Here is a 27,291-nt window from a genome sequence, read left to right as displayed (position 1 = left end):
TCATCACTGAGATAAAACACCCAGCACCCACAATTTAAATAGGAGAGGTTTATTTGACTCATGGGTGTAGCCCATGGTTGGCTGTTCCAGAGCAGAATGGCATGGTAGAGGGAGACAGCAGAGCAAAGCTGATCACTTCATGATGTCCAGGACACGGAAAGCAAAGAGAGGAGCTGGGGAGGGAGATAAACTCTTCTAGGCCATGTTCCCACAGTGATCTGTCATTTCCTGTCAGACTCCACCTCCTAAGAGCAAATAAGCCCTAAATTCCCATAATTCAATCACCTTCCCAAAGTTCTAACCCTTGAGGGGCATCTGGATATCAACCATAACATGATCCATGGATGACTAGGCGTGACTGCTATCCAGACCTGGAAGAGTGTCAGACCTCATACTCCTAGCCTGGGAAAAGATCAGATTCAAAATTTGAAGTACCATTTCTACGAAATGCATGTCACTTTTGCACCACTGGAGAGTTGGAGCCATGACTAAACTGGGCTGTTCACAGAAGTATAGATCGCTGGCAAAGAGTGCTGGGCTGGATGGTGGGCTCACAGGCAGCACCTGGGCCTGCCTTCACCTCACCTTCTGGTCCAGCCTCCCCCTCTCTGTGCACTGGCTGCTGGTGGTGGGTAACATGGTACAGCTTTGCTGGAAATAGCGAAATCAGAATTACGGTTCTAATAATGTAGTGTGGTATAGTAGACCCAGAATCTTTTTCTGTGTTCCGTAAAATAAGCATGGGAAAAGCTATAGGCATGAAAATGCTTTGTGTGTACATTTATCTCTTCTGGAGGCAAAGTTTGTAGTTCTTATGCTAATCTCAAGAATGTGATCCCTGAAGTTGGGAATCACTGACCTCCAGATGGGCCAGAGATAGAGACTTTGCTCTTTTACACCCTGGCTCAGGTTGGTGGGATATATGATTGTCGGATAGTCGCCACTATGTGTAGAGTCAAATTCCATGGGACCTGCAACCGTGTTAAAGCCATAGACAGGGGTACTTATGGTTGCCAGCCCATTTTCATCCCACACAAAGATGCCAGTCTGAGATGTCCAAATCATTTATTTTGCCCAATATTATTTCAAATTGAGTTTTCCAAATGCTGCCATGGGAAAGGTGTTGATCACATTCTGCAAACTGCCCCATGAAATCTGCTGGTGGTTGGTGTTAGTTCTCTCCCAGGTGGGGGTGACAGCCCACATGGCAGGTCCTTTCCAACTTCTTTCATGTCTTTCCGCTTAACGTGAAGAATGGAAACACAAACTCTTCATTTTTATTTTTTACTCATTTTTATGATTTGGTATGCCTTTTCTCAAATTAAGCATGTTAGCACATTTAGATATTGATTTTCAATTGCCTTCCTATGTGAGATCAGTTTAGTTTTATATTACATATTCCTACAAGTCTCACTGAATTTTAGAAAAGCTTACCTTTTACATTCATTCTGGAGAATTAATTACAATTTTCAAACAGTTAACATGATTTAAAACCTTCCTCCCCAAAAGAGGGTAAAAATCAATAAAAGAGTAAATTAGAGCAAGAAAAGGATAGAGTGGAAAATAGGATGAAATTGTGGTAGGTTAGGCCACAAAAAAGGGCCATAAATTGGCTTTAAATGTTCTAGCAGCAAAGGAAACAGAATTTGCAGCATCCAGGAGGGGGAAAAAAAAGGAAAGATGTTTATCAGTAAGAGGTGAGACAAATATCCCTTCAGGTTTCTCCAGGGGAGATGACGGGCAAGGCAGGGGCCAGGTCAGCACTTCCAGGCTCAGTGAAGAGGCCAGGCCATGTTGGACAGAGCCGCTGTAAAATCAAGCACTAACGCCAAATGCAGCTCAGCAAAATCACTCCAGGAGGGCCAGAACAATGCTCTCGGAGTGCACTGCTTTCTAATGAATTGACCAGGAACAATTTATTTTTATTATCTATTATTTTTTTCATTAGCATATTTGTAGTACAAAATGTTTGTATTCCTTGGTACATGAACTAACACATCTTAATTCCTTTCTTCATCCCCCTCCATCTCTCAATCCCCTCCCATGTGAGAAAGATCTATCTCCCTACTTCCTATTATCTGTTATTTTGATCTTGATTTGTAATCTGAGTTTCTCATATCAGAGAAACCATGTAATATACAAACTTATGTGTCTATTTTTTTCACTTAACATTATGGTCTTAAGGAATATCAATTTTCCTACAAGTGACTCAAATTTATCTTTCTTTATGGCAGAGTAGAACTCTAGTGTGTAGATACCACATTTTCTTTAGCCATTTGTCTTAGCTATTTCCTTGTTGCTGGGACAAAATACTTGACACCCAAAGTTAAAGGAGGAAAGGTTTATTTCGCTCACAGTTTGTAGAGGTTTCAGTTCATTGTTGGCTGGCTCCAAGGCAGGGTGGCGTGGCAGAGGGGCATGCAGAGGAGAAACAGTTCATGGTGGGTGAAAGGCACCAAAATAGTGAAGTAGTGAAAAAAGAGCAAGCAACAATCAACCACAGCAGCTCTCTTTTTGTCCACTATATTCTATCTAGGCTACCTGTCCTGAGGGCAGGTGGCACTCATACCCAGGATGAGCCTTCTCATTATCCTCTCCCAGAACTGTGCCAAAAAATCAGTGGACTAATTTAATAATCAGACACCCCTGATCTCAGCATCACACTTAATCCTAGCATCACACACTTTAGATCCAGCCACCTCTAAAAAGCTTCACCTATGACTGCATGAGGCTTTGGGGGGGACATCTAGACACAAATCATAATGCCATTCATCTGTTGATGGACAGACTGTTTCCAAGATTTAGCTCCTATAAACATGGGTACACATGTGTCACTGTGGTATGAGGTTTTTTTTTTTTAACTCTTTCAGGAAGATATCTAGAAGGGGAATTGCTTAGTGAAACAGAATTTCTAGTTACAGTTTTTTTAGGAAACACCATATGAATTTCCATAATGCTTTTACTAGTTTACATTTCCACCAATGATGTAGAAGGGTTCCTTTTTCCCCAGAAAATCAAGCAATGGAATGTCTACCCATTAGGCAAACCTCCATCACAACTATTTCTTGTTCCCAATAGTTGGAGGTTCCATGTTCTGGGAAACTTGGAGTTTAGATGTTCTGTGGTGTGTAAGGGTGCTCATTCTTCCCTACAAAGATTGATATCCTGACCTATGTGTAGGTCAGGGACCAGTTTCCACACAAACTGCAGCCCAGCACCAGCACCAGGAGTCTACAACACAGAAGAAGGCAGTGAGTCAGTCTGGGTTTGCTTTTAATGTAGGCATTTCTCAGGCCAAACACTGCACACAGAATTCTTCATTCTGACAAATTGCCATGGTGATCACAGTGTTCTTCATTTAATAGCTTATTATCTAGCAGTCAAGGTAATTGGGGAGATTTTGTTTTTTTGTTAGATGGTTCCAAGAATGGGAACATCAGGGAAGGGGGAAGGGGACTGTTCTGGAGGAAGTCCAGGCTCTGTGCTGTGAATTTTAGAAGGAAAGGAAGAATGGCAACTTCCCTGCCTTCTAAAGGAAGGAGGCAGGCAGAAGGAATGAGGGGAGGAGGAAGAAAATGGAGACAGAAAGGAAGAAGAGAGGGAGGGTGAAGGACAGTGCACAATGGGCACAGAGAATGTTAAAATCCATCAGGGCTGGTGCTAGCAGGGAAAAAGAGGTGGTGAGGGGGAAAGGGCAGAGGCTCAGCTGGCAGACATCTAAGTCCCAGGCTTAGTAGCATCTTAGTGAGAAGGTGGGCTGGAGCCCAGGTCAGGATTTGTGGCTGGTGAGTCTCACATTGAACACCACCCCTCAGTAAATGAAAGGACTCCATAAGCCCCTGTGCTCAGGAGTGGACTTCTATATGGAGACAGTACATGGATTGTATTCCAATTCTGTGGCCTCTGCCATCAAGGAAGTTCTAGCATCTGGCTGGGGGCATTTCTTCAGACTTCTTGGTAGGAACTCAAGCCAAATATGCCATGTTCAATGCACACTTTTGGTTTTTCTTGTGGTTAGTATGGCCTGGAGAAATGAGGCTATGAATGTTAGGATTAACCTAGTCAGACAAACACTAGTTTAAATCTCTGTATTAAAGTACTTATCTGAGCTAGGCATGGTGGTGCATGCCTGTAATCCCTGTATTCTGGGAGGATGAGGCAGAACTACAAACTAGAGACCAGGAAGGACAACTTAGTGAAACCCCAAATCAGCATAAAAGAAGAGCTGGGGATGTAGTTCAATGTGAAGGACCCATTTAATCCCTGGTCCTGACCCCCATCACCTCCAGAAAAAAGGAGGCCCACGAGTATATTCTCTTATATGAGAATTTCTGGCTGTGTCTGCTGCCAACAATGGAGAAAGGGGCAGTGAAACAGTGCTGAATTGTTGTAGCAGGTTTGTTTATTAAGCCCTTTGTCTTTGCCCTCATTTAGCAGTCTGGGTCCTCCAGAGTGCTCTGCGCATTGAGATCCACTCCTGGATCTCAGGTATAGCTCTCCATCAGCTTTTAATCAGCAAGCCCCTGAATGCTCAGTTAGGTCTGACCTGCTGCAGACCATGGTTTGGTTCTGGTCTCTGCTCTCAGCAGATCTACGAAGAGCTTTGATATTTGTGACCACATTCCCATCTGGATACTGTATCTAGCCAGCCCCCCACTGAGGGAGCAGAGAGAAAGGAAATGGGTACATGAAATATTGTCTACATATGCACACACCTCAGCCTCAGAGGCGGCACTGGGATGGCCCTGTTTCTGGGAGAATGGAAGTGCCATCAGCAGAGATTAAGAATTAAGAAAGAGATTGGTGGTGGTGGGATCAGAAAAGGCAGGCATGGATACCGAGCAGGAGGTATTCACAAGGTGCGCGGGAACAAGAACACAATGGCCAGGAGGTTGGAAGAGTGGCCTGGACCTCCAGGGAGGTTTAGACATTGAGGCATCTATTTGTACCTCTGCACATTGAGATGGTCCACAGGGTAGGCAGCCATATGCTTTGCAGAGGTGACACATGCAGACAGCTAACCCTGCTAACCCCCACCCTCAGCAGAACACAAGTGTAGGGAGAGCCCAGCACAGCCTCAGAATCACAGGAGCTCAGAGTTACAGTTGCTTTACACCACTAGGCTCTATGGTGAGTCACGGAGCAAGTTAAGACACATTGGGCTGTGCATTTTTTCAATGGGCGCTCCTCACCCTTTCTTCCCATACTAAGTATTTGATAAGGTTCTTTTGGTTGCAAACATCATAAACCAAAAGAGCCAGCTTTTCCATGAGAAAGTTTCCGAGAACTGCCAAGGACGAGAAGGAAGCTTTCTAGGGAGAAGGGAAATCAGTCTCTGGAGTCGTTCCCGCAAAGAATGGTGCTAACACCTCCAGACCTGGTCACTTTGGGCTCTCAGGAGAGACAGTAGGGCAGTCCCCTGGGCAGGATACACCACGGTATTTCAGCCGAGATGGGGGCAGAACTTGGAGACATTCGAGGCAGGTAGTGCTGGATCCCTGAGATGCAGCCACCCTGCAGAGCTGGGCCTTATCTAGAACTGTCACAACATTTTTCCTTTCCAATCTTTCTGCAGCAACTGTTTATCAAGGCTCTTTTTTCCTTTCCAGTGTTTCTGCAGCAACTGTATCAAGCTGATTTTATAACAGGGGAAGAACTATTATGCAGCAGCTTTCAACACTAACAACTGCCAGTAACATTGTACATAACTGCAAGACACAGAAAAATCAGTTGAGGGCTGTGTGTGTGTGTGTGTGTGTGTGTGTGTGCATAAGCGACCCTGAGCAGAGAGCAAGGTTTTGATTTGTATTTTAACACACGTTAGTGTGTTGATTCAAAAAGAAAGATGAGCTGAAAGCCAGAGTAACAGGTGTTCCGAGCACAGAGGAAGAGACAGGCCAGGAGCCTTTTTAGGGACACGTGCAAGGCCACAGCTTGGAGGGTCGGGTGGCTCCTGGGCATGGGTCCCTCTCAACACCAGGCCCATCTCGGGAGAATGGTGTGTGTGGGGGGGCTTCCTCCGCCAGAGCCGAAGCTGGGGCGCGGGCCAGGCGCACGGGGAGGTGTCGACTCCCAGTGGGGCGGTGCCTTCGCCTCCGGCTGCAGCAGGGTCCCGGACGCCGGCGACATCTTGCCGAAGAGCGGCGATAGTGATCGAGCTCCAGTTGCTGCGTCCTGCAACCCGAGTGAGACCCGGGATAGGGGAGGTGACGCCGCACTCGCCCGGAGCTGCTTCCGCCCGCCACCCCGCTTGGCCAGGACAAGCCGCCTCCGCCTTTCCTACCCTCCGTCCAGTCCCCGCCCCGGATCTCCCGGCAGAGGACGCCTACGCGGGGCCGCCCCGCCCGCTCCGCGCCGGACCCCGCCCCCTCGCCGTCCTCCCCCTCCGCCCTCGTCCTCCCCCTCCTCCACCCTCCCCCGCTCCGCCCCCTCCCTCCCCCTCCGGGCGGGGCTCGAGTTTGAACTGAGCGGCGGGCCGGGCCGGGCGGGGTGGTCTCCGTGTCGTGAGTTCCGCGAGCGACGCGTCGCCAGCTGCGCGCTGCACCATGTCCCCGGGCAGCGGGGTGAAAAGCGAGTACATGAAGCGCTACCGGGAGCCGCGCTGGGACCAGTACGCGTCCTGCTACCGCGAGCTGCTGCGCTACCGCCTGGGCCGCCGGCTGCTGGAGCAGGCGCACGCGCCCTGGCTGTGGGACTCCTGGGGCCCTGACGGCGCCTCGGACGGCTCGGCCTCTCCGGCGTCCGACCCCTCGCCCCGGTGCGCGCCTGCCTCGCCCGTGGAGGCCCCAGAGGCCGGGGAGGCCGGGGAGCGGGGTGCGGAGGCTCCAGAAGCCGCGGAGGCCCCGGAGGCCGCGGAGGCCGGGGGCACGGAGCCCCGGGACCAGCAGGACGCCGTGCTGCCAGGTACCTGTCCGGGGGCGCGCGAGGTATGGGGTGGGCGGCCGGCGCGGGCGGCCGAGCTGCCCGGGGGGATGCGCTTCCTGTTTCGCATTTTGGTTAGCTTTCAGGTTTTGTTTTGGTTTGCTCGGGGGACGGAGAACGCGCCTCCCCCGGTCGCTGGAGGAAGGCGTGGCCGCCTGCGCCCTCTCCGCCGAGTCCCTGGGTGGTGGGCAGGAGCTCCGAGGGCTGCTGGGTCGGGGCCTGCCTTCGCATGTTGACTTTGCGCGCCCCTCGCGAAGAGGACCACGGGGCTGACCTCTCCTTCTTGGGGTCCAACCCCCTGCCCTCGGGTCTCTTGTCAACGCGTAGGTGCCCTCCGCTTCTTGCCCGCCCGGGCACTACCTCCCGTCACCCGGCGCGGAGCTGGGGCGCTGGTGCCGGGCGCAGTGCCTGGCGCGGTTTGGGTGGTGGGGTCCTTCTCGGCGCCCAGGTTGGGAAGCCTTCACCGCGAGGTTCCCGGACTCTAAGCAGGGACACTGAAAAAAAAAATAGCAATTTACTGACAACCTATTCTGTATTCCCTCACCGATCTGTATTTTCTCATCCAGTGTTCAAAACAGTCGTGAGATGTAAGGGCACAGTGTTAATCTGTTTCTATATATGAAGAGATGCGGTCTCGGGATGCATGAGCAGTCTGAGGAGATGAAATTTTGACTGTTGAGTCACAGTGACTGCGGTTGGTCACTATGTTCAGGTTCTCACATCATCCCTGATGGAGCGGCCTACTGTTATGTCGCGCGAGTCTCCACCATCTCTGATGCTTGCGCGATCCTTGCTGGAAATCAGCGCAGCTGACTGACAGCGAGGAAGCTCAAGGGCCGCGCGGCCACTCCTGTGTGAACGAGCCACCTGCTCAGTTAGGAGATGTACCATGTCAGGCTGAACGGGCTTCTCTTCCCTTCGTTGTCAATGAAGGAGCTGCAAATTGCAGTGGCAATACCCAAGCTGTTTAGGTGGCACCTTAGAACCGAGGGTACCTGTGACGTGCGCCTTGAGTTCCTGACTGGTGTACGCTGAGTGCTTTCTGTGGAGATACGGGCTCCTCCCCATGGACTGGCAGTGCTCTGCAAAAAATTCTAATTTGGGCATCAGGGAAAAGAAAGGATGTTTTCTTTCGGAACTCAGTATCACAGGCTTCCATTACTTCTTCCTGCAAAGTCCCTGTCAATTCTTGCTTTGGACAGGATTACTCCCTCCCCCCACCTCACCATCGAACCCGGGGGTGCTCCATCACCAAGCTACATCTCTAGCCCTTTTTATTTTGGGTTAATTATGATACAAGGTCTTGCTAAATTGCCAGGCAGGACTCTTGTGAACCTTCTGCCTCAGCTTCCCTGTTGCTAGGATTTGGCCAGGGTGCTAAGTTTTTAAAAACTGTTTTCAAGTGGGTGCTTTTAAATATTAGAGTGATGACCACTCTTTGGGGTTGGTATAAAAAACATTAAATAAGAAAATAATTTACGGAAACTGTATACAGCTTATTGCAAAAATATAGTGATCCTCACCCATACACGCATGCCAAGTTCTGCTTGTTGGGTGACTGTTTTCCGCTTCTGGCTTTTTTCAAAGCTGCCCCACCTTGCATGTCATGATTCCTTTTTCCTTCAGCCAACACACCGGGTTGGTTCCTTGTCACAGTCATCTCATCTTGTCCCTCTGGGGCCTCCAACCTACTTCTGTCTGGCCTGGCTGCTGCCTTGGCCCTGCTGCCTGATGGTATCACCTCTAGCACCGCCTGGCTTCCGCTTGGCAGTAGCCACTACCATGTGGTCACTGCCGTCTTTCTCTTGGTCTGCTCCTCCATGGTGGGGCTCATCTTCAGGCTGCCTGAGATGACCTAGAGCCTGGTTTTCTGAGATCTTCATCAGAAGACAGCTTTACTCCACTCTCACAGTTGTGGCTGGTTGAGGAAGTCTGGGACAGAAGTAATTGTCTCTTGAAAAATGCAAAGGTGTTGCTCCACTCTTTGCCTCCCAGCCTTGGGGAGCTGTTAGCGCCTGAACCCCACCCGGGTCTGTTTTCCTCCTTTGTGTTGGAAACTTGGTATGTCTGTGTAGTCACACTTACGTTTTTAACTCTGGGAAGTTTTCTTGAATTATTTTCTTATTTTTTTGAGGGGCCTCACACATGCTAGGCAAGTGCTCTTCCACTGACACCATCCCCAGACCATCTTTTCTTTGTTTTACAAGTTAATTAAATTAAACTGATACATGAAGACAAAATACACACATTTATTGGGCATTAATGTGATGTTTGTATACACGTGCAATGTTTAAATCAGGATAAACATGTATTATCAAATATATGCCATTTCCTTATGGTGAAAACATTTAAAATCTAGCTTTTTGAAATATGCAATACTTTTTTTATTTTTGTTTTGACAGTATATAGCCCAGCAGTTCTGAGGATTAATATCCTCAGCCCTATTTTAACTTTTTTTATTTTGAGACAGCATCTCACTAAATTGCCCAGGTGTGGCTTGAATTTCTGATCCTTGTGCCTCACTCTCCCATAGTGCTGGATTATAGGCGTGTGCCACCACACCCTGCTTATTATTTGATCCTGTCTGTCTTTACCCATAGGTCAGCTTTTCTCCAGTCTGTGGTAAGTGCTGTTCTACATGAGATCCACTTTCCTACATTTCATGGGTGAGAAGTAGTGCTTAGTTTTTTCTTTTTCTTTTTTTTTTTTTGTCTTTTTAAGAAAGGGTCTCATTATGCAATTCAAGCTGGCCTTGAGCTCACTTTGTAACCCAGGCTGGTCTGAAACTCAAAATGATCCTCCTGCCTCAGCCTCTCGAGTGCTGGGATTATAGTCATGCATCACCACGCTTGGCTTTTATTTTTCTTTACCCAGTTTATTTCACTAATATGATAATCTCTAGTTCCATCCCTGGTGTTGCAAATGACAAGATTTCATACCTTTTTATGTCCAAATAGTATTTCATTATGTATGTAGGCCACATATTCTTTATCTGTTCATCCACTGATGAATAGATTGTTTCCATTTCTTGGCTTCTGTAAATAGAGCTGACATGGGAGTGGAGTGCAGGTGTCTCTTTTGTACACTAATTTCATTTCCCTTGGGTATATACCCATTAATGGGATTATTGGGTCATATGGTAGTTGTATTTTTAATTTTTTGAGGAACCTCCATGATGTTTTTCATAAACACTCTAGAATTTACAGTTATATTGACAGCACATAGGTTCTCTTTTCTTTACAACTTTGGAAGCTTTTGTTATATTTTGCTCTTTTGATAGTTGCCATTCTCATTGGAATGAGGTGATTTTTGTTTGCGTTTCCCTGATGATTAGTAATGTTGAGAATTTTTTCATGTTTTCTTTCCCTTCCCTACCCCTGCCCTTTGCCCTCTGCCCCTTCCTTTTCCCCTCTCTCTTCTTTACTAGGGATTGATCCCAGGGTCTTTACACTAAGCTCCATCTCCAGCTCTTACTATTGTTACTATGTTGTTTTTGAGACAGGATCTTGGAATGTCACTGAGGTGCCCAGACTGTACTTGCACTCCTCCTGCCTCAGTTTCCCAGAGTTCTGGGGTTTTATAATTCTTTTTGTGGTAGGATTTTATAGTTATGTTTTGGAGAAATGTCTATTTAGGGATGGTCTTTTTTTAAATTGGACTCTTTGGAGTCTTGAGGGATATTGACCCTTTTCATGTGTATAGTTTTTATCTTTTCTTCCTGTAGCTCTTAGATGGATGTTAGACTTTATGAATATATTCTCTAATTTTCTAGTTTCTTTTCTCTCCCACTTCCCATCTGTTTTTCTGTTGTTTTTGTGGGTAATATTCTGATCCATACTCCCAACTCATCATACTTTTTTCCATTTGTGGGTTCCTATTTAAAGCATTTTTATGTGTAAGGGGCCTTGAATTGTTTTCTGAACTTGCCTCCTTCCCTCCCCCCTTGTCCCTTTTTAAAAACAGGTTCTTGATTCATGTATGTATATGTGTGTGTGTGTGTGTGTGTGCATTTATTTATTTATATTTATTTATTTATTTATTTTTTTGAGGCAGGGTGTTGCTGTGTAGTTCAGGCTACCCTTGAGCTCACCATGTACTGCAGGCTGGCCTTGAATTCATAGCAGTCCTTCTGTCTCAGTCTCCTGAGTGCTGGGATTACCAAAGTGTGCCATTATGCTTGGCCCATACATCTTTTCTTGCTGAGGATACTACCAGAAGATTGTCTTCTCCCAGTTTTTCAGGCATAGTCTATTTTACAGCCCCTTTTCTTTGTAATTCAGTATTGCCTGGTTAGAGTCTTTTTTCAAATGTTTGATTATTCTTGGCTTCTTCTTATTTAAGAGATGGGTATGAAAAGCTCTCTGAAGTTCTGTGCGTGTGCAGGGGTATGTGGGAGGCTGGTGATGTGGAGCTCCTTCTCATAGCCAACTTGCTTTAAAGAGTGGGCTAGAGTGTCTCCAGTTCCTTATTTCATAGCCCCTTTTTTAGATTAAATTTTATTTTAGAAAAGTTTGCATGGGCATAATTTTAAACAGTGTGCCTAAAATTACCCTTTCCCTACACACATCCCTTAGTCTTTCTCTTTTTAGTTTTTCTTTTAGCTGCTTCTCATTTAGTCTTATTAGATTTTTTTTTTCTTATTTACTTTTTAGACAAGATCTCACTATGTAGTCCAGGCTGGCCTCAGATTTGCTCTGGTCCTCTTGCCACAGCTTCCTGTGTGATGGGATTGCAGGCGTGCACCACCACACTTACAGGCTTTTTGATTCTAAATATTACATCTTACATCATTTATAGGAGCTGAAGGCTTAGCTCATGATTTTAGCTCTGCCACTCCATTCCATCCCAAACATGCACCAACACCCATCCTGGTACTAATCTCTACAATATGAACTCTAACTGTTTTTGTGTAATGGGTCACTGTTCTGTGCATGAATTAGGTAAACATGATTTGCAGGTGAGCCATGTAATATATTCTGACTATATTTTCTCTATTATAATTTGTTTTTCCTAAAATTAGTCATTGCTTCATTCCTTTTGTTTGCTTAGTTTTTGTATTCCTATCACTAATTCAGCCTGAAAAGGTCCAGCAGTATTGCAGAACTTCAATGTTACACACAAAGGTTTGACTATCAGATGTTTTCCTCAGAGCCCTTAATCCTTCTCTTGTCCAGTCTGGAGTCTGCTGTCCAGGTCCAGTCTGCTGGATGGCTCTCCCTCCTCATGTGTCTGAGAATCCCTCTCATTCTGGCCTTTAAGCTGGGTTGGTACCTGGGGCACTGCAGGCCGTCTTTTTCCTTTGCCTGTTCCTTACTTTTGGGAAACATCCTCTACAGGTCAGTGTATGAGGATTTGGGCGGGGCTTTGTGATGTTGTATGTCTGAAAATGCCAAGGACTGGACTGCTGTTTTGTCAAGGAAGAGAATTCTAGATGAGAATTCTTTACCTTTAGAGTCTAAAGCCACTGTTTTTCGGCTGAATTCTACTTCTTTCTTTCTTTCTTTTTTTTGTTCTACTTGTTACCTACTGTGCTATTTGACACCTGTCCTGTTATATGATGCTCCCTTGGTGGTGGTTTTTTTTTTTTTTTTTGGTGGGGAGGAGGGGTAGTGAAGCTTTCAGGGATTCTTTTTTTGCAGGTGCTCTAAAATTTGATGATATATCTGTGGGTTTTTTATTTTGTCCCCCCCACCCCACTTTCCTTGGGCCAGGGCTTTTCAATCTGGAAGCTTCTTTCAGTTTATTATAACTTAGTATTGCATAATTTCCTCTGCTCCATTTTCTTTTTATCTTTCTTTTATAATTTTTCTTGATTGGATGGCACATCTACATCAAACTTCTGTTATTTTTATTTTAAAAGTTTTGGCCGGGAGTATAGCTCAGTGGCACAAGTGCCCGCCTGGCAAGTGTGAGGTCATGAGTTCAATCCCTGGGTACAAAAAAAAAAGTTTTAATATTAAATTTTTTGGTTCTGTTTTCTGGAAGAACTCTTTTATATTCCAACCTTTATATTAGAACACTTAAACTCCTGCTAAGATTCCTGAGGTCATTGTTTTTGATGTCATGTTCACTTTTTTCTTTTTTCCTCACCAATTTTTCAATTTTGTTTTTAAATTTTTCCCATTTAAGTAGTTTATGTTGTTTGAGCAGTTATGCCTGACTGTATCTTGTAATCTGAGGAACTACTTTGATGATCACACTATGCAATATATTAACCATTGTTAATTTCCTATTATCCTGTTGTGAAATTCTGTATCATTGTTTCTATTGGTTTTTCCTCTTTGAAAAAAAAAAAAATCCTTGAGAGTTCTATTTCTCTGCCTAGCTTTTTTAATTAGATATCTACCAGTGCTTTTTCTCTGTCTGTTCGTTCTTTTTCTTTCCTTTTTCCAGTCTGTGGATTAAACCCAGGATCACCTACCACGGACCTGTATCCCTAGCCCTCTTTGTTTTTTATTTTGAGGCAGGATCTCACAAAGTTGCCCAGGCAGGACTCCAGCTTGAGATCATCCTGCTTCAGCCTCCGTACTGGTGTTACAAAGGTACACCACTGTACTCAGGCCCTGCTCAAGTTAGGAATGAGTCCCACAGTGCTCCCTGGAGCATGATATGTGTGGAAGTCCATCAGCCGTAATCAGATGTGGACTCAGCTGTTTCTCTGTAGATCCCAGGCGCTTCATCCCTGCTGGCCTGCTGTGTGACCCTTCTCAGATAGTGTCCCAGTCTCTTGCCTCAGGAGCAGGCCTGGCTGCTGCACACTGGGGACATGGGGACAGGCTCTGAGCGGAGTTCCACCTGCACTGAGAGGCCTGCTCCAGATCCTGTTTTCATCCCCAAGATGTCACCTTGACTTCTGCTGCTTCTGAGGTCTCATTCAGGCCCTTTTGCTGCTCCTTCTCCAGACAGCAGCCCAAGTGCTTTCAGAGTAGGAGAGGAGCAACACCCTCCGTGTGGACTGGAGGAGAGAATCGCTGGCTAACAGCAGTGTGCGGAGCCCTGGGGACACCTTGCCTGATGGGTGCTGCCTTTGCTTTCTTCCAGGAGGCTTCAGGGCAGGCCTGGTGGGGCTGTCGCTGGATCCACACAGGTTCCCCTGGGCTGGCCCTCCTCATACCGTGCAGCTGGCTGCCAGGACAGTGTGCTGATGTGGAGCTAAGGAGTAAGGCCGAGACCTTACTGCCCCTTCTCATCAGTCTGGAGTCAGGCAGCTCCTCTCCCAGCTCATTCTGTATTTGCTCTGGCAGTCACACAGGTCTCCCCAGGTTTGAGGAGAGCAAGGGCTGACCTCAGTCCTCAACAGAGACATCCACGTTACACTGCAGAGGCCCTGGGGTTGGGGTGCTGACGGACCCTGGACTCGGGGAAATGAAACCTGCGGCCCCAACCTCAGCTCCTTCTGGGTTCAGCATCTGTCCTGCCCTCCCTGCTCTCTAGCCACCAGGATTCATCTCAGCCAGTAATTGCTCATCTTTATCCACTGCTCCTGAAATTTTACTGGCACTCTTTGCACGATGTCATCTTTTTGTCCTTTGTCCTTTAGTAGGGTTTGGTTTGGGGAGAAAAAGAATATAAGCCTATGTCTTTAACCCAGATTTATCCTCTATGATTGTTGTTTTGGTCTTTTTGAGACAGGGTTTTGCTATGCAGTTAAGGCTGGCATTGAACTCACTGTAGCCCAGGATGAGTACAGGGATTACAGGTATGCACCACCACACCCAACTATATGTTTTATTTATTCATTTCTTTCTTGGTCAACTTTGCCAAGGTCTGTGGATTCGTTTAGGTGCTCCCCTAACTATGTTCTTGGCTGTGTAGATTATTTTTATTCTGTCATTAATTTTTGATCTTTATTTCTTTTCTTTAGGCCCATTTTGCTCATCAGTACTTTCTAAGATGGATGCTGCCATTAGTAATTTTTTTTTAAAAAGCTCATAATGTTCAGTAGAACTTCTATGCTGAGGCCATGTCTGTTTGCTCTACCCATTGTGTGGTTAGTAAGCTCTTGACTATGACTAGCGTGGCCTGTCCTTTTACTGAATTTAAATGTAAATTTAATAATCTCATGTGACTAGTCTGTATTGTATTGGGCAATACCGCTCTAAGTCAAGACTGAATTAAATTTTAAACTGAATTTATTTTTATTTGTGAGTTCCTTCAGTTACTAACGAGAGGCTGCTGTAACTAGTGGGAAACACTGGCTTTGTTTGTCTGAAAAATATCTTTATTTTAAACTTCATTCTTTCAAACAGGATTTTGAAAACGTATACTTATGAGTAATTATGGTGTACCAGGCACTATTTTAAGTTTTATAAATATTAAAATTATAGTGATATATTCTACCTTTTTTCTTCTATATTTTCCATCTTTGTGTCTTGCTGCAGATAATTGTCAAGTGTGTCTTTTTCTTTAAGTACAGAGGACAAGCATGCTTATTTCATAGTCTGTAGATGATAATTTCAGGATCTGAGGTCTATTGTTCCAGCGGCTGTGTCCTCTTACTGCCTTCTTCCCTGGTGTGCTTGGTTGTCTTTTGTGTACTGGCAATTGTGTTTGAAAAACCTTTGTGGAGTCACATGGGGCCTGCAGACTGCCAAGAGAAGACTTTGTCCTGTGCGGGGACCATGGAGAGTGTTAGCCTGGAAGGCTTTCAGTAGCATCCAGAAGCATTCAGGCTTTTTTGTGGTCCCATATGGAGGGAGGTTGGTGCAGGAGCCCATTTTTCTCTGACTCACCACTGCCCCTGTTCCCTGCTCAGCCCCGCAGTCCCTGCCCTGCTGTCCCCTTCTCAGCTGACACCCTTGCTACCTGGTACAAAGACTGCTCATCCTTATTCACTTTGGTTTCTCTGTGGTGTTTGGGTTGCTCCTTCCTTTCCCGAAACTTCTTCCTCAGGTCTCTTCTGGGTATTGTGCCCCTCGCCCAGCCTGCCCAGTCCTTTCTCTGCCTTATTGTGAAATCAGATGTTCCTGGGTACCTGGACAGAGCCCTCTTGCTCACTTGTGGCTCCACATTTCTTCTATGTGATCTGTCTGGGCCAAGAGCCCTGCTTCTGCCCGGGACTCTGTCTCCAGGGCCCACTTTAGCCGGCTTGGTGGCTTCACCTGCTGGGTACCTGTCTTCACCTCTGGGAGGGCCTTTTGATGACTCAAGACACCTGAAGGAAGGTTCTTCAGGCCTTCCTGTCGCTGGTGCCACATGGTCTCTCATCAGTACAGCTGGCTGTCAGGGTCTGGCTCAGTGCTCCTGGGCTGTCTACTCTGAAGGAACCTCATTAAATGCATCCTTGCGCCCTACCCCTGTGCTGGGCAGGTGTTGGTCACAGGGACTGTCCGGATGAATCTGAGCACTGTCCGGATCCCTGTGCCCCTGACCACCTGCTGTCACTGTTGGTTACCCCCAGATTATCTGTTATTCTTGCCTCGCTCACTTGTCTACCTCACTGGCTGATCAAACTTATCCTTTGTGTTTGCAGCCAGAGGCCTCAGGCCTCCTTTCTAAAATGCAAACAGGACCACATTTCTCAAGCTAAAATTCTTCAGTGATTTTCTACATTATCCAGATAAAGTGAAAACTCTGGAGTTTGAGCTGGGCATGGTGGTGCATCCCTATAATCTCAGCATGCTTGGAGGCTGAGACAGGGAGACTGCAAGTTTGAGACCAAGTTGGGGAGTTTAGTCCTCTTTTGGGGAGCAAGCCCAGGAATGTAACCCCATACTCTCTTATGTCATCCAAAATACCACAAAAAGCAAAGAGATGGAAAACAACCTCCTGAGTTTGCTGTAGAAAGTCTGTTTTTTCCTTGCCATTCACTGTGGGCCTTATCCTTAGATTCTCTTTGTACAAGTCATTTGAAACTATTTGTGCTCCTTTCCTCACTCTGTGCTTTAAACTCTGGCCATTCCTGTATCTTGGCACGTCTCCTATGCTCTGTTCTGGGCCAGCCTGGCTTGTCCTTCAAACTAGGTCAGTGCTGCTTCCCTGGGAACTGAATAGGAGAGGAACAGAGAAGGAAGTGGTCCTAAGAGCCACTTGAGGTCCTTTTTCAGCATCATTTCACTACACAGGACCACCCTGCCCTTCTCTTGATTCTCAGGGTCTCTTTTTCCCTCTTCTTGCATCAGGGCCAGGCACAGAGAGGGGAGGATGGACACAGCCCTCTGAAGCGTTTGGTTAGCAAGTAGACCTGATTCTTGTGATCACATGGCACCTAGCATCTGTGCCTACTGCGTGCCACCCATGACTGGTGTGAGATGGACACATGCTGGCAACATTAGAGCAGGCTCTGATGTGCGTCAGCTGTGCCTTCAGTGTTTAGTAATGAATGAAACAGTTTGGTACAGCAGAGCACCCTGGTGAGTAACTGTGGCAACTGCTCCCCATTGTGACAAGGGCCTGCCAAGTTAGGGTGGCCAGTCAGCCTTTAGGAGGGGCAAATGAGAAGTGGTTTCTACAATCATGGAATGTCAAGAAGAAATGAGAGCTAGGAACTCAAGTAGATCTGTAACTTGAAAACTCACTTTGTGATCCAAATCTGTCCCTGAGGTCTACCATGGGGGTGATTGGGTTTACTGTGAGGGTCATGCAGGAAACCACAGGACTTGTGTGCTTTCAGCATGGTGTTGAGATGCTTAGTCTTGACAGACAGAGGCCTTGGGACAGGCATGGCTCACTGTTGGTATATTTGTTGTTGATTTTAAAATGTGATAAACAGTTTAAAAGTTATGTAAACTTGTTTCTGTATTTCTGCTTTAAGTGAAATTTATGAGTTGAGCCTTGCTCAAATGTTGCTGACTTGATGAAACATTGTAATTTTTCAACAAAGTAATTAAATGTGAACTAGATTTTAAGGTATTTTCATTCTATTTCTGTTTTTTTCAGAAGCACCATCAGTGGAAGATGCAGAAGAAAAACGCAAACAATACACCATAAAGGAAGAGACAGACAGGCTACCCAGCAGTGTTAAACCTCGACAGCAGCCGAGTGCCTTATTTGCCAGAGGGAACAGGAAAGCAGTCAAAAGTCCCCAAAGGTCATCGAGTAAAATAAAAGAAAACAAGCACCCATTTGCTCTTTATGGCTGGGGAGAAAGACAGACAGACACTGGGAGCCAGAAGACCCACAATGTTTGCGCATCTGCCCCTGTGCACGAGGTGAGCCTGGGCACCACCTTGGGCCATCGGATTACTCTGGAGATGTTATGGGGACCAGGGAGCCCAGAACTAGGCCTCTGCTTTATTAACAGGAGGGTTCTCTGTATTGGTTGCTTGGAAAACAGGGGTTTGGGGCCAGTTGGCAGCTGGTGCTGGCAGGGTTTATTGACCCCACACTAGAGAAGCAGGTGACATTATAGTTCTTCACTTGCCAGGGCCTAGGTGTGCGGAGGAGGAGCACAGCCAGGGCTGGCACCTGCCCGCTGGGATTTGTCACTAACTGCTTGAGAGGTCTCCGTTTCCTTCAGATTGGATGACCTGGCACCCTTGCCTCCTATCATTGGTGCTTCTGATTGCCCAACACCTTCTGGAGACTTCTCTTTGCTCTTCTGAGCAAATAGCACCATTTTTAAATTTGTTCTTGTGTACATTTTGCCCCCAGGAACTAGCCTTCTGACTCACTTTGTTTCTGTCAGAACCTGAAACATTTCAGAGGAGGGGACTGTGTGCAGTTATGGAACAACTGTGTATTAGCATTATTGCTGTGACTGCAGCCAAAGCAAGGGATGCATTAAAAGACGTAGGAAGAGGGGGTGCAGACTGGGAGTTGTGATTAAACGATCAGTCTCACTGAACAGACTCTGGGCTCAGCAGATGGTGTTATTTGGAGTGAAATTTGAGATGAGAGTCTGTTCTAACAAAGGACCTCTGACAAGTTTCTGAGATTGATTTAATAGGATTTATCCTGTCAAAGGATAAAGGATGGTAAAATCCCTTGACATTGCTTTGTGTACTGCTTTAAAGTATTGCAAGTTCACGTAATGACACTCTTATGTGTATTTTATGGAAAGCAGTTCCAGCGGGTTCCTGGAGGTAATTCTAGAAGCATATACAAATTAGTTACTTAACACTTCTATCTAAAAATGGAATTTTCTGTGGTTCAGTTTTGCTGTCACTGCCTATGAGCGAGCCATAGCATCAGGTAGCAGTGATTTTCTGGGGAAGCTTTTATACAGAATTATAAACAGAGAGGCAGGGCTTAATGCCCTGTTTCAGGCAGCCAGGGGGTGTGTAGCTTCACTGTGGATATTCTTGAAAATTCATACCAAAGCCTCCTAAGCCATTAAACTTTATTTTTCAACTCTCCTTAGATTCATGAGTCAGCATTACGAGCCAAGAGCAGAAGACAGGTGGAGAAACGGAGACTGGCTGCTCAGCGGCAGCGTGCGCACTCAGTGGACGTGGAGAAAAACAGAAAGATCAAGACCTCCACGGGGCCCTCAGCAGACAACCCCTGGGTGACTGAGTACATGCGGTGCTACTCGGCCAGGGCATAGATAAGACACGAACTATTAATCCAGAGTGGACTCAGGTTGAAAAACCAACTGGTTATGCAAGGCTTGGTTTAGGGAATTTACAAAAGATAATTTTATTTTGATGAATATTGGTCACCTACCTCAGCAGTAGGACAGACAGTTGAAGCCATAGACATTTGGTTATTTATGAAGATGAGTCCCTAAATCTCTGATATTCTTGTAAGAGTTTTGTTTTAAAGCATCTTAATCTTTTAATACACTGACACCAAATGCCTTTAACCGGCTGCAGATGCTTACCACCCCACATCCTCCATAAGCAAGATGGAGCCCCTTGTCATCCTGTTCCCAGTTACTTCAGATGCCATGATAGTAAGATTGTTCCATCCTACAACGTGAGACTCATTTTTACTTACTTCAGTGTACTTCTCTTTGTGAAAAAGTATCTAACAATTTGTAACAAAACTGAAACTTTGGTAGATCCTGAGACATCAACTTGTATTTTAGTTCACATCCCTTTTGTGTAGATTGTGATACTTAAAAATTATCTGGGCTGGGTGAGGGTCACTTATTCTCTTTATATTATCATCTAGGCACTTAATAGTGTAATAGTTCAGATACATTCCAGTGAGTGAGTGGCAGTGCAATCTGTGTGCAGAGTAGTAATGAAGCTTCTTTTGAGTCAAAGAGTGTCACATTTTCTTAATTGCAAGATGTCTTTTTAGAACACACAAGGTACAGTATGGTCTTTTGGCATGTACCCATTGTGGACGTTTGCCTCTTCTGTAGTAGCTGGCCATGATATTGGGCACTTAAAATCTGAAGTTATATAATACACTGAGATTGTCTGGTCCACAGAGGGGAGGGTGGCAATAGTGAGACACCCATTAGGGATGCTGCTCATCCCTACCATGTCCCTTGGCTGTCTCCACTTTTTCTTCTGCAGAACTCAACACAGTCCTGATGATGTACAATATTCACACGTTAGGTTGAATACATTATTATTGATTCCTGGCCAGTGGATCGTAGCTACACCTTAATGAGTGGTGAGTCATGTAAATAGTGCTTCTTCCCTTTAATACAACTGCTTTTAGGGTAGAAATAGTTTTTAAAAACACTGGTTTCTCATCAAATGAGAGTATTCTCTGTCCTGCACAAGGGAGTCTCCTACAAGGATTTGTGCTAAGTTCTTCACAAGATCAGAAAGGTACTATGCCCTGCCCACTTAGCACCTGAGGATATGTGGATTAAAGTTTGGTATTAGATGTGAGGTTGAGTTTTTTCTTGGTATTTTTATTCTGGGTCTTTGAAGTATGATAATTTTCTGAAAACAAGTTGGTTTGATTTCACATAAACTTGTCACACTGTCATCTGGTAACTGTGTTGAGCTTTAAAAATGCAAATACTGAAGAATTATGAGGAATTAAGGAAAAAAAACCCTTTAAAATATTTGTATATTTTTGTATAGTCCTTTCATGTAGAGAATTCTAGTCAATGAGATGTATATTTATGAGGAAATCCTGTATGTTGCTCATAATTTTGGTGGATTATGGTGCTAACCCTTTTAAGTCTACACACTGCAGGTACCCGAAGATCATATGAGTGTGGCAGTTTTGACAGTGAAGCTGTTTTGTGAAAACTTCCTGTAAAGCCATGTCTCACAGGTTGTTTTATCATCCATCATGAGAGAGTCATCTCTGACAGTGTCCGATGGATTGGGAGTGGAGAAGCCCTTGTGGGTGGGCATCCCTGCTGCCCAGCCCCACCGGACTGCGAACACCTGGACGTTCTTGCTTGTTTAGAAAACAGACCTGCATTTGTGCTTACCTCTAAAAGCTCCAAATGAGGAGGTGGGCCTAGAAGACAATATTGTGCATGCCCTTCTTTTTTTTTTTTTTAAGTAGAACACAAATTTTGAAGAATTTTTAATGCACTCAACAAATGAATCAGTATGAATTATGACTCTCCATCCTATGTTCAAATCATTAATGGTTAAGACTTTTTTTCCCTTTTTAAAAGAGTTGTAACTTCTTTTGATAATTAAAATTACCTATGAAATTTTTAAAGTTCTAATAATTTTATGGTCATAGTTTTACGTACTCTAAGAACAAATGTGGTTTTAATCATGTTCCCAATTCTTGGGACAAATTGCAAGACAGTGAGATAGTTCAAAATTACCTTTTATGTTGGAAAATATCTAAAATGTTTGAGAATCCAGTGACATTTAAAAAAATACAAAAGATTTTTTAAAATTTTTGTTTTTAATTAAAACAATTTGCACTAAACAGTATTTTTCGTTACTTTTACCTGAAAATTAGTAATAGAATATTGAAGTAATAATGTCTAGCATTCTATTAGGACCTGAGTGATTGGGAAGAAATGTGAATCTATTCTTCTGACTATTCTTGTTCAGGAGGTATATGAGCAGGTTGCTTCTGGTTCTGTTTGTGCTCCCACCCCATAAAGAAATTCCTGAGCACTTTTTTTTTCCCCCCGGATTGAACCCAGGACCTTGGATATGCTAATCAAGCACTCTACAACTAAGCTACATTCCCAGCCCTTATTTTTGAGATAGGGTCTTGCTAAGTTGTTGGAGCTACTCTTGAACTGATGATCCTCCTGTCTCAGGCTCTCTAGTAGCTGGGATTACAGGCCTATACCGCTGTGCCCAGCTTTTATTCACTTTAAGTTAACTGAAGGTGTAATTGGTTGTAGATAATCTGACTTGCACACAGTGCAGTATGTATATGTTCATACCATTCCATATATAGTATCTTTGTAGTCAGTTGTTGGCAACTCAGAAAGACTGTACGTTTAGGCTGTGGGACTTAACTAAAGTCCTAACAGAGCAAGCAAAGTGGCTGTTCAGATATTGGTAGTTTTAATGTCAAACAAAGAATGCTGTATAATTTTTCCAACCAAAAAATTGTAGCATCTTCCCCTGTCCCTTTAAACTGACTACTGTAGAGGGCATAAACTTTGTAAGTGGAATGTTAAGAGTTCTTGGTGCTTACAACATCTGAAAGTATTACTGGCCGAGGGTGAGAAGCAAAGCACGTACTGAAAGTGAAGCCAAGCTTCTTGGTCAGGTTGACTGCTTTGGGGATAAATAGTTCATGGTTTGTATATTTAACTGGATGAAGCCAGTGCTTCAGTTTTTGGGACTGATTTTGCAGTGCCTGACCCATAAAAGGTCCTTACGGTGTGGTCTATGACCAGTTCCTATTAAAAAAGGTGATCCTGAAAATATGACTTGGCTTGGATTTAAAAATACTTGTTCTTGAAGTGGGCCTGCCTTTGTACAAGATGAGTTATTCAGGGTAAGGGTGCAAGGGCTATGTTTAGAGTTTCACCTCAAATTTGCTTCTCCCTGCTAGTGTGAGATGGAAAACAATGCTTGCTCTTTCAATAATTATTTCCACTTTAAATTCCAGATTCACGAATGAGGCCATTAGACAGCTCTCTGGATAATAACAAAATAGTATTTAGGGGAGATTCCCTGTCACTTTAAGCTTGTTTTGAGCAACATATTCACTAAAATTATGGAAGAACAAAGACTTAAGCACATTATAATCACAAAACTCAGACAATGGGGGCATTGGGTTGTATTTTCTAAGAACTATGTACTGTTTTTAGCTTATATTTAATATTGTATATATTTGGAAAAATGTGAATAAACTTAATTAACATTAAAGGTAAATACCTTGTTTTTACTTCAAGACAGGGTCTTACTGTATAGCCCAGGATGGCCTTGAGTTTGTGTGATAGCCTGCCTCGGCTTCCTGAGTGCTGGGATCAGAGGTGTATACCACCATGCCTAGTTCAAGATTTCTTACTGTGTAAAGAATAATTCTGGTTAATGCGTAAGTGGCTTGAAGAAAGTGGTCACACTGAATCCTACATGGGTCTCATTAGATATATGTTTAGCAGGGTGCACTAGATACGTCCTGGGAGAGACATCTTCTGAATATATATACTTTGAGTTAAACTATAATATTTCCCATCTTCTATCTTGTAAGAAAATTACATGGTAATGGAACATCGTTAAAATACTTCCAAAAGAAGTACAGCCTAAAAAGTGGAAGTCCCTTCACTGGCCCTCATCCAGATTTTCCTCCCCTTCGGGGGAGCCTGGGATTATCTATGTGAACACACTTCTCTAAGAACAAAGATGTTCATCATGTATGATAAACATGCAGTTTTTGTTTTGTTTTGCTGAGACAAGAGTTACCAAATTGCCCAGGCTGACCTTGCACTTAGAGTCCTGCCTCAGCCTTTTAAGTAGCTGGGATTACAGGTGTGTACCACTGCACCTGGCCTCAGCTTAAAAAAAATTTTTTTTTGCACAAATATATAATGGTGCACATACTCTGTAAATTTTTCTATTTAACATTTTTGGGAAGGTTCTGTTTCTAAGTGAAATAAGTAAACATGCTCCACCAAACACACTGTAAAAGCATCCCACAGCTGCCCCAGGCTGAAAAGTAGCAACACGCAGATTGACACTGCCAGGATCCAACATTGGCACTTTCTCCTTTGACTTTTCAGCTTGGGCTCCATCCTGGCCAGACACAGAAGTGAGCAGTGTGTGCAGAGGTTAAAGAGCCTGGCTCAGAGGTATGTGTGTGTGCATGTGTGTGTAGGGGACTGGATAGCCACAGCTTGGAGAGTTGGTGTGTTTCTGCCCTTTTCATGCGCTCCTAGTAAACCCTTCAGTTGCCTGTGGGAGTCTGCAGAAGCCATGCATCTGATGGAGAGAAATCCACTCACGTAGAGCTGCTACACTGAAGTGCAGGGCTAGGCTAACACCCTTGCTTTTGCTGGGAGAATGGAACAGCACTGGCAGTTCCGGGCGCCAGAGAGCACTGAAGAGGGGAGAGACTGGGAAGGGATTCCACAAGGTTCCATGTGGAATGGGTCTGGGTGGCACTGTAAATTGTCTAGAAACTCAGCCACACAGCAACTCAAGGATATTGGAACTTGGGGCCTGAACATAGCCAGATCCATTGTCAACAAATACAAAATAAAAACAAAAAACCACTCTCCATAGAATTTTTTTTCCCAAGTAAGATTTTATTTATCACTATTAAAAATCTGGGTTTCAAACAGGTCCTTGGACTAGTGGTTCATACCCATCAGCTCATTCAACTTTAGCAACAGTCTCCTCTTTAGTAGCTTTTCCAGAGACTACTAACCTTCACCATGGAGCTCCCTAAGTTTTCCTAATTAAACTTGAGCTTCTTCAGTTTTTACTTTCCTGACGCCTTCATCATGAGGAAAAACAGACTAGCAAGGCTTTTCTTTCCCAGTGCCGTTTGGAATCAGTTTATTGACCACTTCAAGTCATTTGTCTGCACCTCTTGGGTCATGATTTCCCTCACCTTCTTCCAGACTTGGCAGACCTGTTAGGGCTGAGCCCAAGAGGTCTTCTGTAGCTGACTGTTACATTTTTTAGTAAAAACCAACATGGAATAAATGAAGCAAATAACCATCAGCAGTCCTGACATCTACATAAGCTTTAGTCACACCTTGGAGCACATTTTGTCATAGATAAGATACATGCCATGGAAGTTAAGCAGCTTTTGCCCTGAATATCTTAATTAGCTTGAATTTTCTAAAGGTAACTTTATCATTCTGTGGATCAGCAAGGCTCACTTTAAACACAGGACCTTTGAGCCCATCAGATGCCAATTTTGATTTGAGTCCTGGTGATGTTTTCCCACAATTTCTTATGTTGAATAAGCTGGTACTTCCACATCATACTAGTGTTTTTACTAGAGTTATTTTTTATTTTTTGACACCAGGGTCTCACTTTGTAGTTCAGGCTGGCCATGAACTCCCTGTGTAGCCCAGGGTGGTCTTGAACTTGCTGCAATCCTCCAGCCTCAGCCTCCTGAGTGCTGGGATTACTGACATGTGCCACCATGCTCAGCTCATCCCAGTCTTCTCTAGAAAATGGATTTGGCTCCCTTGTTGCCACCTTTCATAAGGTGCTTGTTTTTGCTGATCACCATAATGCCGCTATCCATAGAATTTAAATGATATTCACAGGGTCTGGGGTACAGCCCCACACACCTCAGCATTTGAATAACTGAAACTCTCATGAGGAAACAGCAGGATATCATAGACTTCAGCTATTATAAAAAACTCAAAATGAGCAATCAAACACACTTGAAATCAATATTAAATTAGAGATGAACAAATAGATGATATAAACACTAAATTAAAATATTGGAACTGAAAAATTTAAAATTTCACTGGATAGAATTTATGGCTGAAAATCAGAAACATATGTTTAAATACTGTATCGTTTCTCTGATATGAGACACCAAAAGAGTAAATTAGGACCAAAACCTATAATAGATACTGGGAAATAGGAAGAAAATGTTCAAATGGGAAGGAGACCATATATTGTCCCCAAGTCCATGTCCCCATGACCTACTCAGATGCAACTACAAGAATGCTTTACTAAGTTAGGTGTCTCAACCAAGCTGATAATCAAGATTAACTATCACAGCCCTCCAAGTTTAGTGGAAGACATAAACCTTACAGATTCAAGAAGCTGAGCAAGTCTCAGCCAGGACGAACCCCAAGAAATCCAGTCAGGCACACAGTCCTTGAACCACCACAAAATGAAATACAGCACCACTGAGAGCTAGAGGAACGCAAGAAGTTGCCAGGAAACAGCAGTTTGAATGACAGTAGATTTGTTATAGAAGCTGCTTTCTTAGTGAATTGAGAGCCAGAAGGTGGCCTGCTTCCTGAGGTGGAAGCGCTGACAGGAAGTAATTGTCAGTGCAAAACTCCATAATACAGGATTCCCACAGGAAGAGGAGAAGTGACAGCATTTCTGACTAAGGCAAACAGCTCTGGCATCCAGACCTACGCTACAGACAAGACTCAGGCAACAACAGCACCCAGAGGGTCCTCAGAACACCGGGAGTAAAGAGATCAGGAAGTGTGACTATGGGGTAAACATAGCAGGCTGTTCTCCTGAGCTCCTCGAGGCATGTTTAAAAGCTGAAAAAAAAAAAAAAGCTGGCTGAAAGTGAGACAGACCATATCGGAAGGCACTTTCGGTGTGCACAGATGTGCTCTCTGTGACAGCTTCCACAGGAGGGGGTGGAGGTGAAGAAGGCTGTGAAAGCGAGGCTTCCGCATTCCAACTGAAAGGATTTTTAAAAATAGTTCTTTTTTTCTTTTCTTTCTTTCTTTTTTTTGTCTTTTTCCTTTTTATCGGTACCGGGGATCGAACTCACGACTGCCTGCTTGCAAGGCAGGCACTTATGCCGCTGAGCTAACTCCCCAGCCCCTAAAAATAGTTCTAAATAGACTAAATTTTTTCCATCAGAATTTACAGGAGATACAGTCAATACTAAAAATGCTTAAATAACCTAAAAGACATCAGGTAAAGGGAGACAGAAAAGCAATATATGAAACAAAACAAAACAAAAAAAAAACCCCAAATATACTAATAATCTATATTCAATGCTGTCTTCGTGGGAATTGAGGGTTACTATCTGTTGAAAGGGTCAATTTATAAAGAAGACTATCCCTCCCTAGTACTGGGGGTTGAGCCAGGAGCCTTTGCATTGAGCTGAATCTCCAGCCCATAGATACGTATATATGTTGAGGGAGGACTCAGTAATTCGTCCAGGCCAGGCTTGAAAAAACTGTGATCTTCCTGCCTCAGCACCCATGTGCTGGGATTAGAGGTGTGCCCCACATGCCAGGCTGAAAACAGCATTCCCATCCAACCTGCACCCGAGGCAGCGTCTGGGCGTCACCGGCAGTGCTGACTTGTCTGCCAGCAGAGGGCGTGTTCCCCCAAGTGCTGGAGAGCACAGCCAAAACCCAACCGCATCCTGGTTCACAACTCAACCTCAATAAATTCACAGCAGTGGAAG

General features: G+C 44.5%; 1 protein-coding gene, 1 long non-coding RNA gene and 1 pseudogene across 4 annotated transcripts; 1 reads left to right on the top strand and 2 right to left on the bottom strand.

Annotated features, from left to right (window-relative positions):
* Window positions 1–3,256: 3,256 nt before the first annotated feature.
* Window positions 3,257–8,131, bottom strand: LOC134478530 (uncharacterized). Its single transcript, XR_010051214.1, has 2 exons — window positions 7,810–8,131; window positions 3,257–7,415 (listed from the first exon to the last, which is right to left on the bottom strand). It is a non-coding gene; the product is annotated as an uncharacterized LOC134478530 (long non-coding RNA).
* Window positions 5,879–23,084, top strand: Ccsap (centriole, cilia and spindle associated protein). 3 transcript variants are annotated; one of them, XM_023566566.2, is made up of 3 exons: window positions 5,879–6,903; window positions 17,803–18,071; window positions 19,223–23,084. In XM_023566566.2, the coding sequence occupies exons 1-3, from the start codon at window positions 6,546–6,548 to the stop codon at window positions 19,406–19,408; spliced, it is 813 nt and encodes a 270-aa protein (XP_023422334.2). In that variant the 5' UTR covers window positions 5,879–6,545; the 3' UTR covers window positions 19,409–23,084. The 3 variants fall into 3 exon arrangements, with proteins under 3 accessions (XP_023422334.2, XP_063116084.1, XP_063116085.1); XM_063260014.1 differs by having other exon boundaries at window positions 5,893–6,903; window positions 17,800–18,071; XM_063260015.1 differs by lacking the exon at window positions 5,879–6,903 and adding an exon at window positions 7,081–7,244 and having other exon boundaries at window positions 17,800–18,071.
* Window positions 20,882–27,248, bottom strand: LOC134478436 (small ribosomal subunit protein eS1-like; annotated as a pseudogene).
* Between the last annotated feature and the right edge of the window lie 43 nt (window positions 27,249–27,291).

This window comes from Cavia porcellus, unplaced genomic scaffold (genome assembly GCF_034190915.1).
Source record: "Cavia porcellus strain 051 isolate PalLab524CR breed Dunkin Hartley unplaced genomic scaffold, mCavPor4.1 scaffold_13, whole genome shotgun sequence".
In the NCBI taxonomy this organism is placed as follows: Eukaryota; Metazoa; Chordata; class Mammalia; order Rodentia; family Caviidae; genus Cavia; species Cavia porcellus.
Note: the sequence above shows the minus strand (reverse complement) of the source record. Positions and strands in the feature narration are given on the sequence as shown.

Coding starts and splice junctions, on each gene's coding strand:
- Ccsap (XM_063260014.1), top strand. CDS start 6,546: ATGTCCCCGGGCAGCGGGGTGAAAAGCGAGTACATGAAGCGCTACCGG. Junction 6,904..17,799: donor GCAGGACGCCGTGCTGCCAG/GTACCTGTCCGG, acceptor TGTTTTTTTCAG/AAGCACCATCAGTGGAAGAT. Junction 18,072..19,222: donor CATCTGCCCCTGTGCACGAG/GTGAGCCTGGGC, acceptor AACTCTCCTTAG/ATTCATGAGTCAGCATTACG.